At 42.8% G+C, this 15,458-nt stretch overlaps 1 protein-coding gene across 1 annotated transcript in view; it reads right to left on the bottom strand.

Annotated features, from left to right (window-relative positions):
* Positions 1-377: 377 nt before the first annotated feature.
* LOC107121519 (RAC-gamma serine/threonine-protein kinase) overlaps positions 378-15,458 on the bottom strand; it is a 208,604-nt gene continuing 193,523 nt past the window's right edge. The window contains exons 9-10 of the mRNA XM_015424432.1: positions 3,607-3,675; positions 378-578 (exon numbers count right to left, since the gene is read on the bottom strand). Coding sequence (XP_015279918.1) covers positions 441-578; positions 3,607-3,675 — 207 coding nt within the window. The 3' untranslated portion in view covers positions 378-440. The remainder of the gene's footprint in view (positions 579-3,606; positions 3,676-15,458) is intronic.

The following is a 15,458-nucleotide window of genomic DNA, read 5'->3' as shown; positions in this document are numbered from 1 at the left end:
TCTAGTATGAATCACTGCCATGTGACTCCTGAACAGAAAGGCTGAACAAACAGAGCAGGCTAACATAATCCTGAATCAAATAACTACAATTTAAAGAAAATACTGCCCTCTTGCCATTAAACATATACAACTCTAACCTCCTGTTTTCACTCCTCTCAGTTCACAGAGTTTAATAACAATCATAATACTTTTGGTTCTGTGTTTTTAATCTTTAAAATGAAGACAGTATTAATGCAATTTGTGAATCTCCTTTTATTGGTGCTTTTTCAGAAACTAGTTAACAAATGGCTGGGTCCAGAGATCACTGTATGAAATTGAATGTTCAGTATTTTGCTGGGCTTCAACAGCTTACTTTATATTCCTTCTCTACTCTTCTCAAAACAGCGTTAACTTTATAATTACTTTGTATTTGTCCCAATAGTCTTTCAAAAAAAATTTGATTACTTTTTTTTTACCTTGAGATCACGATACACAATCTTTCCAGAATGCAGATAGTCCAGAGCAGAAACAATTTCTGCACCATAGAAGCGTGTGCGATCCTCAGAGAACACCCGCTCTCTCGACAAATGGAAAAACAGCTGCAGGGTAAACAGCAGGGACAGGATTGCAATAATTACTGATTTAGTGGGGGAAATTAACACAAACATAAAACACCTCTCATCACCATATTGTGATGATAGATAGTGTACTCTCAGTGGACAGTCAGCACTCTTAGACAGCAGCTGGCTTATCTTTTCCAGGTTTCCAAGGGGAAAAAACGAGCTGTTAAATCAGCGTTTTAATCAATATACCAATCTTGTTTAAGGCATTCTGTTTGCTACCCATTTAACCTTCAGTTACCATAGGAAAAAAGTGCATCATCATCATTCTATGCTTTTTTCTCCATTCCTCCCTTCAGTTTAAAATTATTTTTAGCAATAAAACTACTAGACTTAGTTATTGTGTGTCTACAATTACAGACGTGGGGAACTAGTTTACTACTAATTTTTTAGACTAGCTTGTTTCTAGAATACAGTGGTAAAAGTTCCTTTTCGATATGCAGAAATTGCCTTTCATGTGAAGAGTGCTGCATTGAACAGAAAGCCATCATAGAAAAAACACAGTGTATTCCCTCCACCCTTCTATTACACTATTCAATTACTTTCTCCCCCTCACCTTCCCCTATGAGCCTACTTCCATACATATCTTTTGATTGGTATCAGGAATTTATTATGCTGCTACCAAAACGTCAATCTGTGGCCCATAACAGCAACATACAACCAGCCAAGTCCAGATTTATGCCTCTTTGTACCAGGAATACATTTGAAATAGATATATGATGTTATTGAAAGTTATCAAGAAAGTTATCACCTTCTATGATGACTGTCTCACACTGTGGCCAACCAGTTACTCTGGAGGGCCAACAACAGGGCATAGAGGCTGAGGCCTTCCCCTGATGTTGCCTCCTGGCTCTGGTATTCAGAGGTTTACTGCCTCTGAATTTGGAGATTCCCAAATTAAATAATAAATAAACCCTAATAATTAATAAAATTCTAATTGGCCATTCTTCTGCCACTTCATTAGCATCTTAACCTAAGTTTTTCAGTCCAAATAACTACCATGAAAGGTTCCTAGCAAACATGTTTTTACTGCAGTACAGTGTATATAAACTAAGAATTTTGTCAAAAATTAGACTGCTTTATAAGACTTATTTATGCACAATAAAGTCTATTAACATCAATTATCATATTCATTTATATTCTTCAGCATTAAATCTCTCTTATGAGATCAGGGCCCTGTGGGACTTATTGCAGTTCCGTCGGGCCTGTAAGACAGAGCTCTTCCATCAGGCACTTGGTTGAGGCAGCGAACGTCCCCCTCCCCCCAGTTTTTTTGGCCATTCATCCATCAGTGGCCTGATCCTGACTGGACATCTGTTTAGATACTGAATTGTTTTAATATCTGACCTCCTTGTTTACATGGTATCTTATGACATATTATTATGTATAAATTGTTATTTTCATATTATTTTAATTGTATTATTTTAACTGTTGTACACCGCACTGAGCCCATTTGGGGAGGGTGGTATATAAATCTAATAAAACAAACAAACCTGTATTGGTTTTTGATTAATATAATGCTGGCAAGTTTGCTCATAATTACTATGTTGCTGTAACACCTGGATTCCCTATGATCTATGATGGCATTCTGCTTTCCATAACACTATCACATGAAGTTAATCTTTCAGCTAAAATCTTCAAGACAATGCAAACTAATCCAAAATGTATGTAGTGTCAGCCAAATTTGCGTCAGCCAAATATAACTGTAAAACTCTTGAAATGATGTTTTTCATTTCCATTTGCAGCTTTTACTAACAAATATTTAGAGACCCACAGTGTAAGTCCACTGACCTCTATGGACTTAAGAGGGTATTGTAGGATTGCACTGCTCACCAACGAGGTGAAGGGCTAGATCAAAAAATGAGGTTTGTTGTAACTACTTTTTGCCACTCAATGGGAACTCAAAATAAGACTGAGGGAAAAAAGAGAAAATTCAAAACTAGAGCCCATCTCATATGCAACAGGCAAAACCTTGATGAGAGGGAAAGTGGAATGACAGTAAAATATTTCTAAATATGGAGGAGTGCACATAGACAGGGATGTTGTGTTAGGGAAGTAGATTGTTCCCTGTCTTCGTAACAAGTGTTGTCTTCTTTTAATGGGACTAATGTTATTATGGCTTTAATTTGAATGAAAGGATTTCCAGGGCCAAACTGTTCTTGAAATTAGACTTCTAATTGGAACACAAGATGCGTAATTTGGCCTTAAGAAGCAGCCAGGGGGAAGGGGGAGCATCATATAGACTGGTGCTGCAGTGCTTCGGAACTGAAATTAAGTCTAAGCATGTGTAAATGGAATGAATGCAAATTCTTCAGTTGTTTATCTACACCTCCATTTTTCTCTCCTCTCTTTGTTATCTCCCTTGCATTAAATTTTAAACTGTAAACTTCTCGAATCAAATCAGAGACTTTGTTTTTTTGCTTCTGTAAAGCACACTTGATGGCACTAAACAACTAGTCACAACTGTCCTACCTATGCAATATCCTCAACTGAAGCCCCTCCCTTTAGGCTTTTAGCCCTGATAGGCAAAAAGACAGGTACCTGCATTTTCAGTTGAGAAAATAAGAGAATAATAGTAACCTCCCCTTCCCTAGCACTTCACCATCCACATGGCACTCCCCTAGTAGCAGATTTTTTGGGCCAAAATACATACCTGGAGTTCTATTTACAAGACTCCATCATTTATTTATTTATTGGGGGGGGTATTCTGCCCTCCCCAAACGGGCTCAGGGTGGATCACAACAAATCAGGTCAAAGACTCATTACAATAAAGTCATATTAAAATCATAAAAACAATAAACAATAAAATTGGTAGCAGCAATATAAATCTGTTGGGGCCACAAGGTGGAATCAGGTGGGCCCTTTCAGCAAGTTGGAGACTAAAGCATCACATGTAATTTGGCCTTGAATGAGGGAAAATACAGCCCTATAATGATGATATAGTGGGGGGGGGGGGGGGGAGATAACGATAGCAACAGTGCCATTGATTTCTCATTGTCTGACTTACCTCTCCTCCATTAACATACTCCATTACAAAACACAAACGGTCCTTGGTCTGGAAGGGATATTTCAAAGACTAAACAAAAAAAAAAAACAAGAACTACAGTTATGGTATAATAAATTCTTCACTGATGAGAGCACCAAAATTCATATGTGTGCATTTAATTCATAAAGGTATATAAAAGTAGTCTTATCATGCCGAAGTAAAGTAAAGTATGTTCAGTTCCAAAGAAAATCATTGAATCAGTATGCAAATCAACATGGCATTTTAGCATGTGCATAGTATGTAAGTGAGCCCTGACCGGGATGGTCCAGGCTAGCCCTATCTTGTCACATCTCAGAAGCTAAGCAGGTTTGGCCTTGGTTAGTACTTGGATGGGAGACCAACAAGGAATTCCGGGGTCTCTGTGCAGAGGAAGGCACTGGAAAACCACCTGACTCTGTCAGTTTCTTGCCTGGAAAACCCTGCAGAGTTGCCATAAGTCAGCTGTGCCTTGACAGCACTTTACATATACACAGTATGCAAGTTATACTGAATTTCCAAAATGTGGTGATAGTGACAATCACATGTGAAAATTGGCAGTCTTGGAGAAATTGTCTAAATGTCTGAAAGTTAATGCTGACAATCATATAAATGTGATTGTTATCACTCACTGCTGCATGTCCAAAATGCAATACATAGCTATTTTCAGCCATTTACAGAATTAATTTTAAGTGTTCACAAGCGAGTGTCTATATTCTTTGATTTTTGGACTTTCAATAATATACATAATGTTTCAGAATAATGGCTTTGATTCATGGAGCATGATATTCTTGTCTCTCCTTTTTTTTTTTTTTTTTTTTTGCTGTAGCCCAAAATGCTGTTCTAGGAGCCAAAGAGTCAACATGGTTTTAAAATCAATCACAAACTACCTTCTGATATGGAGTAAAATAAGAACTGAGTCAGGAACAAAATGATGAATTATACCAATGACAGTTTTAAAGATAAAAGGTAGTGTACTTATGGAGAAAAAAATGTCTAAGAACTCAGTTTACCTAATCTTTAACAAGTTTTATAAAACTGACCCAAAAAAGTATTACTGGTAAATTCTAATTTATGTTCCACAATGTAATCTGTGGTTACTTGCATCTGGTGCACTACTGAAATCTCATAACAAAGAGCAATGACCAAAACATGTCAAGAATGAGAGGGCCATTACAGTTTCTACCTCCTCCTTAAATAAACCTGTCACATTTTATGAAGTTGATAAGAGCTGATGTCCTCCATCTGTTTAGTCCAACACCATCATGTGAACATTAACACTGGTAATTGGCAAGCCTTCAGAACATAGCTTCTGATGCAAATATCTCAGGACCAAAAATGCCCTGGATTCTGGCAAGGGTTGAGTCTACCACAGAAAATGACAAATGATGCTCCAGATCGCTTTTGGGGGTATATTTACAAAAGAGTGCAACAATGTATATATTCTGTTTAAGAGGTTAGAATGGTTAGAATATCGGCTGGCATGGAATAGAGCATATCAATCAATGTATCTAATTCTCAGTGTGACCAAATTTGTGGATACTTAAATCTGGAGATTGGAGACATGAACTGACAAGACAGTTCTTTCTACAAGCCTGATAAAAGCTCAAAATTTGCAGGAAAACCAGGAACCTTAAAAAAAAAAACTGCAAGTTATCCCACATAAACACAAACAACAGAAGCAGCACCTATAGCTTTAAGAAACAAATTTCCTTTATTGCTGATGCTAAGCAAATACAAATACCTTGGTTTCTACAGGTAAGAGGCAGAGGGTGGGATCAGGGCCCTTTCCAGAGCTGTTTGAAGCCAGGCTCACCTGCAACCACTGGACAACTTGCTACCATGCAACTTGCATGACTAACCCAGGACTGCTATTGTTCAACAGCAGCAGCCCCCCCCCCTCTTATGTAGTGGTTAGAGTTTCATACTACAATCTGAGAGACCAAAGTTCAGATCACCATTCTGTTTTGAAAGACTGCTGGGTGACCTTTGGCCAGTTACCCATTCTCAGCCTATGCTACCTCACAGGGTTGCTGTGAATAAAATGGAGGAGAGGAGAATGATGTAATCTGCTTTCAGTCCCCATTATGGAGAACAGCAGGGTATAAATGAAGTAAATAAATAATAAATATAGCTGAAGACTGGGGACAAAAAATGTGAAAGAGGAAATAGTGTGGCAGGGGAAAATAAGATGGCCGCTGCAAGTCCTTGTAGGTCCCCCACTTGTTCTCATCTATTATATAAAGAACATATATAGAATGTACAGTCTCTATCTTTTAGGCAGATGAAGGACTGGTAATACATTAGAAGGGATACCATTCTTAGCAGATATATTTTCCATTTTTACAAATATTAGAAGTGAAATACAATCAAGATAATTCATACTATAGTATTCTCCATTACTATGAATGGACGTGAAAGTTGGAAAGGAAGAAAACGGATTCTTTTGGAATGTGGTGTTGGAGGAGAAGTTTACAGATCAGCCATAATCCTTCTACCTAAAAGATAGTTTGCCTGCACAGAGGGAGAGTATTACGAATACCGTGGATCACAACAAAAAAAACAATTAAGTGAGTTCTTGATCAAATTAAGCCTGAACTCTCCCAGGAAGCTAAAATGACCAAACTGATGCTATTGTACTTTGGCCACATTATAAGGCAGGATTCACTGAAAAAGACAGTAATGCTAGAAAAAGCTGAAGGTAGCAGCAATGTTCCCTCTAATGTTTTTCCCTACCAAGTGGACAGTTCACATCCTGAGCAGAGTATAACTGCTATAATCTTAAAATGGGCACTGGGCAGTGCAAGACTGCGGGGCTCCAGATTGCTGCTGAGTGGGGCTTCCTGTGTTAATGAGTGGTCGCTCATATGCACAGCTTAGAGGGAACACTAGGCAGCAAGACCATGAGATGGATTGAGTCAATAAAGAAAGTCACGCCCTGATCTGGATAGCCTAGGCAAGTCTGTTCTCATCAGATCTCAGGAGCTAAACAGGGTCAACTCTGGCAAATACTTGGATGGGAGACCTCCTTGAAACACTAGAGGCGGGAGGCAGGGGCAGGCTTTATTCACCCACCTCTCTGAATATACTCCAGACCCCCAGTAGGGGTCATTCACCAGAGGTCACCATGACTTCCAGGTGCACACACACGCACATATAAAATTATTTTTAAAAAATAAAGTCATGGCTTCCATGACCTAAACAAAGGTTTCAATAGGACATTTTGGATGTTATTAACTCATAGGGTCACCATAAGTTGGAAATGACTTGATAGCACATAACACACTAATTGGGAAGGCATTTATTTAAGCCCCAAACTCATCAGCATAGCTCCTGAGACAGCTTCCAATCAATAAAACAATGACAAATCACATAAAATCAATAAAGGGGATCAGAGACTAGTAATCAAATAACAGATTAGAGCAAAACCCTGTAGATGGAAAATTTAAAAACAGCATCATACAACAAACAATAACCAAATAAGAATGGCGCCAGACAAATTTATGTGGGGAGGGATTTCCTTGATAGAAAATATAGAAGGCTCAGTTTTGGTGCTCACCTCCAAAGAGGAGGGCAAAGAGAGCAGGGCTGCTTTGCTGAAGCAAATCTTAATTGATGAGAAGGTTCACATCTATAATCTGTCCTGAATCTCAACAAAAAAGGCAGACTATAAATGAAGTAAATAAATAGTTGTTATCTAAGTTTCTGTCAAACATCAACTGCTTCTTCTATGGGGCCAGGTTGCTGAACCTCCATTCTTGCACTTACAGTTGTTCAGCCAGAAACTGCTTGCCACGGTTGTTCTTTTGTAAAACTTTTTAAATTGTGACGATTACACCATTACACTATATACCATGGCACCAGCAATATTGCCCAATGAAATCGCACTAATATGCTCAAACTGAAAAAAATTATGGAGGTATATTTCCACGGACAACAGTAAACAGAAAAGAAGCAGATTAATGATTATCAAGAGCAGACACTGAAAGCACATGGGCAGCCCAGTCCTGACGGCTACTGCAGCAGTTGTGGCCAGCTGCCAGCATAATAGCAGCAGCAGCACTGCCCATATCCTTATGGACATTCCAAGGGGAGGGGGGGAGACACGTGTACTCCTCCACAAGATACACACTGCATGACAAGTACCCTGGAGTCTATAATAACCCCAGCAAGGCCCACCACCTGGGCATCAGTGCCCAATGACATTTCTCTGAGCGGCACACACATGCATAGCCAATTGCCACCCACTGATGCAGCCACTACCTCAGTGCTATTCCTCCCCTCCTGGAGCACAAGAGGACAGATGAAAGACTCAGCAACCAAGTAACACTCCACTGGAACCCTGACATCACTACCAGCTATAAGGGGCAGACATGGGCTCAGTGGAAAAATACTTTAATAGCACAGGCAGAGGCTCCTGCTCCTGGTTCAATCCCCAAATGAGAGGACGGAGCCAGGCAAAAGTTTTGGAACTGACATTTCGCCCTTGCAAAGAGCCCAGCCTAAGCTCTCCACCACATGCCCATACTACCAGCCTTATATCCCACCCTCCCCGCAAGCAGGCTCAGGACAGGTTTCAACAATATAAATATAATATGTAATACGTTAAAGCCACTTAAAAACAAGAGTATAAAATAACACTTGTTATCTTAGCAATTAGGATGGAATTAAGAATCCAGGCCACTGACTGGGGGCCAGCCAGAGGGAGGGGACGTCCGCCACCTCAACCAAAAGCTCAGTGGAAGAGCTCCATCTTACAGGCCCTGTGAAATTGTAGTAAGTTCTGCAGGGCCCTGACCTCATACGGGAGCTCATTCCACCAGGTAGGGTCCAGGGCTGAAAAGGCCCTGGCTCTAGTAGAGGCAAGATGGATGTCCCTGAGGCCAGGGACTACCATAATATGTTGATTAGTAGACCTTAGTGCTTTATGGGGCTCATACGGGGAAGCCAGCTGTTTTGAGGGGGACTGTCAGACCTAAAGATCTGCCCTTCTTGCTACAGCAAGCACATGTCCCCTTGGACTACCCCCACCCGGCCCTCCATGTGAACTGCACACAGCAGCCAGCCTCTCCAGTGAAAAGTTGTTTGTCATAAGAGTCGGAGACCTAAGAGACAGAATCCTATGCCTCCCACTCTGTCATCTAAACTATGGGGGTCCTGGCTCAGGTTCCTGTACTGGGGGTGGGCATGATTGGGTGCAGGGGTGTAACTGGCTATGGCCAGAGTTGGCATCATGTGCTATGTTCGGGTTTGTGGGTGGGACTGAGCCTGTGGGGGGGGGGGTTGCCTTTTCTATTGCATGGACGCCTATTGACTTTGTTATGGTTTTGATGGCTTAGCTTTTCACCAGTGCTGGGCAGTGTTTCCAGGCTGGGGTGCCTCAGGGAGCAAACTAACTCTTGCCAAGCCCCTGGGCCCACCCATTCCCCCATGAGCATACAAGGCTGCATCAGCAGTGTCCTGGCAAGGTTCCACAATATTGCTGCATGCACCAGCTGCAGTATAGCAAAAATAACCCAGGTTGCTTACCTGTAACTGATGATCGTCATGGTCATCTGTGCATTCACACCTGTGGGGATAAAGGATGCCTGCACCTGTCCCCATCAGTAACCTAGCAAGCCTTTTTTCCCAAACTCTGCCCCCGAGGCACACACAGGGCCCCAACGTGCCTGCCTACAGGGGTGGAGCCTGGGTCTCCCATCAGTTCCTTCTGACCACTGAGATACCTAAATCAAAGAGAGAGTAGGCTGACAAGGGAAGGGAAGGATGGGCAGGTGATGTGAATGCACAGATGACCACTCAAAGATAATCAGTTACAGGTAAGCAACCTGTTTATCTTCTTCGTGGTCTCTGTGCATCACACCTGTGGAAAAGTAGCAAGCTTATGACTTACCGGAGGGAGGGTGCTGACAGCTACTCATTCAAATGCTGATCAGAGGACCAACCAACCCACTGAAGCCCTCTGATGGGTGCGGATGTCCAGAGCATAATGCCGAATGCCCATGTTGCTGCCCTGCAAATGTCCTGTAAGGAAACTCCTTTAAGGAAGGCAGTGGAAGCAGCCATCGCTCTGGTGGAGTGCACCCTGATGGCCCTTGGTAAGGGTTGCTTTGCCAACAGATAACAGAGTTTGATTGTCTCGACAATCCACTTTGATAACCTCTGGGCTGAGACTTGCTGACCTTTCTTCTGCGAGGCATAGGCTATGAATAGGTGTGGGTCCTTGCAGTGCTGTTTTGTCCAATGAAGGTAAAATAAGAGAGCACACTTTACATCCAGGGAGTAAAGGAGTCTCTCCATGTCCTTTTTAGGATCAGGAAAGAAATTGGGAGCATGATGTCGGAGTGGAGATGAAAGTCCGAAACTACCTTTGGTAGAAAGTGAATATCCAGGCTCAACGTGACACCATTACTGGAAAAGCGGAGGTAAGGCACATCATGTCGAAGAATTACGAGCTCACCCACCCTTCATGCCAATGTGACAGCTATCAGGAAGGCGGTATTCCAGGTGAGTAACCGCATGTTGCAGGAAGCCAAGGGTTCAAATGACTTGCTTGTCAGCTTCTGCAATACCCAAGGAAGATCCCATGATGGAACAGGCAACTGATGCGGGGGGTGCATGTGTAGCAATCCCTTTAGAAAACGCTTTGAGTGAGGATGGCTAAAAACAGAGAAGCCGTCAACTGATTGATGATATGTTGCAATGGCAGCTAAGTATACCTGCACCAAGAAATAACTCAGACTCAGATTCACAAGGGAAAGCAAAAAGTCAAAGATTGAGGAAAGTCCCCTGGCTTCTGGAGGGACCTGTGAAGCAGCAAGGAACCTAACAAATCTTTCCCATTTGTAGGTGTCTGGTTGTCTGGTGGATGGCTTCCTGCTCTTAAGGATGACCTTCACCCTGGCTGAGAAGGGTTGAGGAAGATCAACACACTGTTAGCTTCAGGTGAGGAACGTTGTGATGGAATACGCACCCTCCCACTGTGCGTAGAAGGTCTGGGGCAGGAGGGAAATGATGCCATTGGCCCTGTGAGAGCTTCAGGAGCACAGGGAACCACCTTTGTCTAGGCCGCCAAGGGGTGATCAGGATGCAGTTCGGTAGGTCCCTTAGAAACTTGTTTACCACTCTGGTTATGAGGAATAGTGGTTCCCCCATGGATATAGAAGTCCATCCCCCAGGGAAAGAGGGTCTATGCCCCCTCTGCTGCAAAACAATTGGCACTTCTGATTTGTCCTTGTCGCAAAGCCATCCACCTCTGGGAACCCCCAAGCCTCACACAGTGGGAGCAGATATGTTTCATTGAGTTTCCATTTGTGGAAGGAGGATCGTCCACTGCTCAGGCGGTCCGCCTGGACATTTTGAACCCCCAGCAAATGCATGGCCAACAGGAAGGTCCCCCAACTGTTGCATGTGAGCCAAAGGTCCATTGCAAGGGAGCAGAGGCTTCTGGACATTGTGCCTCCCTGCCGGTTCACATAACTGAGGGCAGTGGTGTCCTCTGTAAGCATGGCCACTACCTTTCCCTATATAATGGCATGAAACAACTGGACCTAAACCTGATCACAAGTAGTTCCAAGGAGTATGTGGGGCAATGGCAATATTGAGGATCCCACTTAGCACATACAAAGAGCCCCTCAGATGAGCACCCCATCCACAAAGGGAGGCATCTATCATCAGAGTTTCCAAGGGAACCAGGAGCTGAAATGGGGAACCCGTTAGGAGATTTGGTTCGTGTCCCCACCAGGAGAGGGAATGTAGGACATAGGGAGGGAAGTGTTATTAGTTGGTGATGTCGAGACAGTCTGAAGTGTCTCAGGAACCATACCTGGAGTTCTCGTATGTGAAGCTTAGTGAAAGGGAGGACTGTGGTCTTTGCTGCCATCATCCCCAGCAACTGTTGTATCAACAGAGCTGTTGTGGATGAATGTGTCTGGTAATGGTGGACCAGGGAGATGATGGCTGATGCCCTCTTTTTCAGGAGGAAGGCTCAGCATACTGTGGAATCGATGACTGCCCTGATGAAGTGCACTCTCTTCATAGGTGTGAGATGGGACTTCTTGTGGTTGACCTTGAGACTAAGAGCATCTAGGAGGTCGAGGATCCGATGGATGTCCATTTCCATGCTGTCATTTTGAGACTGCCACCAGAAACCAGTCATCAATGTATGGTAATACTGCCATGCCTTGGAGATGCAGGTAGGCTGCTACCACCACTACTATCTTCGTGAAGACATGAGGGGCTGTGGAGATTCCAAAGGGAAGCACTTTGTATTGGTAATGATAATTTCCAATTGCGAACCTCAAGCACTGCCAGTGAAGAGGCCAGATATTGAGATGAAAGTACGCATCTTGTAGGTCCAGCGTGGCCATACAAGTGTCCCGCTTGAGGAGTGGGAGGATGTTCTGTAGGGAGACCATCCAAAACTTGTGGTATGCAATAAAGTTGTTTAGAGCCCTTAGATCCATGATGGGACAGAGGCCCCCATCCCTCTTGGGAACCATACTAAGAGTAGAACCCCTAGCCCCTGGAATTCTGAGGAACAGGTTTGATGGCATCTTTTGCTAAGAGGGTTTTTGGACCTCATTGTGTAGGACTGCAGACAGAGGGGTGGTGACAAAGACTGGGATAAAGGGATCCTGGAGGAACTCTATCTTGTTGCCGCTGGCAAAGACGGAAAGCACCCATTTGTCTGATGTAACTGTCTGCCAAACCGAGAAGAAGGGAGAGAGGCGTGTACCTGTAGGGTGACAGTAGAGCAACATAAATGGAAGTGACATACCTGTGCTGGGTTCAGACTCTGTTTGGGCATTCTGGAGCCTTTAGATCTGGGTGTCTGCTGCCTGGGTTGATACTTTAGTTTGGTATATGGATGTCGGATATTCAACTGAGATTGTTTGGCTCTCCAAGGTTGATCTGGGGAGGACTTAGGGTACTGTCATTTGGATCAAGGACATGGCCACGATCTGCTTTTGGATGAATGGATGAGACCTGTGATTCCGAGGTTGCAGGAAGTTTTAATACCTTTGTCCATTTCTTGCAGGACCCTATCAGTTATGGAGTGAAATAGACCAGGGCCATCAAATGACAGATCTTTGATGTAAGAGCGGGGGTCCTGTTGAAGGGATGTGGAACAGAGCCAAGAATGCCTGTGTAGGGCTATAGTGGATGTGATGGTCTTGGCGAAGATGTCCACCATGTACTTAGAGGAGTTCAATTGCTGCTTTGAAAGACTATACCTTGTGGATAATAGCCACTGATGGATCTCTGCTCCATACGTTTATCCAATTGCCTCTTGAAGCCATCCATGCTTGTAGCCACCACCACCTCTTGTGGCAGTGAATTCCACATGTTAATCACTCTTTGGGTGAAGAAGTACTTCCTTTTATCCATTCTAAGCTGACTGCTCAGCAATTCCATTGAGTGCCCACGAGTTCTTGTATTGTGAAAAAGGGAGAAAAGTGTTTCTTTCTCAACCTGCTCTATCCCATGCATAATCTTGTAAACCTCGATCATGTCATCCCTCAGTCATCGTTTCTCCAAGCTAAAGAGCCCCAAGTGCTTCAACCTTTCTTCATAGGGAAAGTGTTCCAACCCTTTTATCATTCGAGTTGCCCTTTTCTGCACTTTTTCCAGTGCTATAATATCGTTTCTGAGGTATGGTGACCAGAATTGTACACAGTATTCCAAATGAGGTTGCACCATCGATTTATACAAAGGCATTATGATACTGGCTGATTTGTTTTCAATTCCCTTCCTAATAATCCCCAGCATAGTGTTCGCCTTTTTTATTGCAGTCACACACAGTCTCGACATTTTCAGTGTGTTATCTATGACTCCAAATTCTCTCTCTTGGTCAGTCTCTGCCAGTTTGGACCCCATCAACATGTATTTATATTTAGGATTTTTGGCTCCAATGTGCATCACTTTGCACTTGGCCACATGGAACCCCATTTGCCACATTGTCGTCCACTTGCCCATCCTCAACAGACTCCTTTGGAGTGCCTCACAATCCTCACTGGTTTTCACCACCCTGAACAATTTCATGTTATCCACAAATGTAGCCACTTCACTGCTTATTCCCAACTCCAAATCATTTATGAACAAGTTAAAAAGCATTGTACCTAGTACTGATCCCTGCAGTACCCCACTGCTTACCACCCTCCACTGAGAAAATTGCCCACTTATATTCACTATTTCCTATTAATTAGCCAGTTTTTGATCCACAAGAGGACTTATCCTATTATCCCATGACTTACTTACTTAGGAGCCTTTGATGAGGAACTTTATCAAAAGCTTTCTGGAAGTCAAGGTAAACAATATCTATTGGATCCCCGTTGTCCACATGTTTGTTCACCCCCTCAAAGAACACTAACAGGTTAGTGAGACAAGATCTTCCCTTACAGAACCCATGCTGAGTCTGCCTCAATAGGTTTTGTTCATCTATGTGCCTACTAATTCTTTCCTTAATAATGGTTTCCACCAATTCACCCGGTATCAACGTCAGACTGACTGGCCTGTAATTTCCCGGATCTCCTCTGGAACCCTTTTTAAAGATGGGAGTGACATTAGCTACCTTCCAATCCTCAGGAATGGAGGCAGATTTTAAGGAAAGATTACATATCTTTGTCAGGAGATCTACAAGTTCACATTTGAGTTCTTTCAGAACTCTCGGATGTATGCCATCTGGGCCTGGTGATTTATCAGTTTTTAAGTTGTCTATCAGTTTTAGGACCTCCTCTCTCGTCACCTCACTCTGACTCAGGTCTTTCAACACCCCTCCTGAAATCAGTGGTTCTGGAGTGGGCAAGCACTTCTCATCTTCCACAGTGAAGACAGAGGCAAAAAATGCATTCAGCTTCTCAGCCATTTCCCTATCATTCTTCAGTATTCCTTTTAACCCTTGGTCATCCAAGGGCCCCACTGCCTCCCTGGCTGGTTTCCTGCTTCTAATGTATTTAAAGAAAGTTTTATTGTTGGTCTTTATGATTTTGCTATATGCTCCTCATATTCCCTTTTTGCCTGCCTGATCACAGCCTTGCATTTTATTTGCCACAGCCTTCGTTCCCTTTTATCATCCTCACTGTGACTAGCTTTCCACCGCTTAAAGGAATCCTTCTTACCTTTTACAGCTTCCATTACTTTGTTTGCAGGCCTTTTTCTATACCTATTTGTGCCTTTCCTAACCTGCAGTATATATTTTATCCAAGCTTCTAGGATTGTAATTTTAAATAGTCTCCAAGCTTCCCCAATAGTTTTGACCCTTTCTACTTTTCCTTTCAGTTTCCTCTTCACATGTCCCCTCATTTCAGAGAAGTTATCCCTTTTAAAGTTAAAAGTGGTTGTGTCGGTCTTTTTGGGCAACTCCCTATTTATACAAATGTTGAACTCAATAACATTATGGTCACTGTTCCCAAGCGGTGAAATCATTTTTACATCTCTCACCAAGTCTTCAGCATTACTTAGGACCAAATCCAGGATCGCCTCTCCCCTGGTAGTTTCTTTGACCATCTGCTCCTTAGCACAGTCATTGTCTAGAAACTCAATCTCTTTTTCCCGACTTGAACACATATTGACTCAATCAATACATGAGTAGTTCAAATCGCCTATTAAAACACAGTTATTTCATCTAGCTGCTATCTTTAATTCATTCATCATTTTATAATCCTCCTCTATCTTTTGATCTGGTGGGTGATAAACTCCCACTGTTAAACCTCCTTTCGGGCCCACTATTTCTACTCATAGCATTTCCAGAAGTGAATCTCTTACCTTCTAAATCTCACTGGACTGTGTACTACCTCTGAAATACAGAGCCACCACACCTCCAACCCTCCCCCCCC

Source organism: Gekko japonicus, unplaced genomic scaffold (genome assembly GCF_001447785.1).
Source record: "Gekko japonicus isolate JY-2015 unplaced genomic scaffold, Gekko_japonicus_V1.1 scaffold26, whole genome shotgun sequence".
Lineage (NCBI taxonomy): Eukaryota > Metazoa > Chordata > Lepidosauria > Squamata > Gekkonidae > Gekko > Gekko japonicus.
The sequence above is the reverse complement of the archived record's forward strand: the minus strand, read 5'-3'. Positions and strand labels throughout refer to the sequence as shown.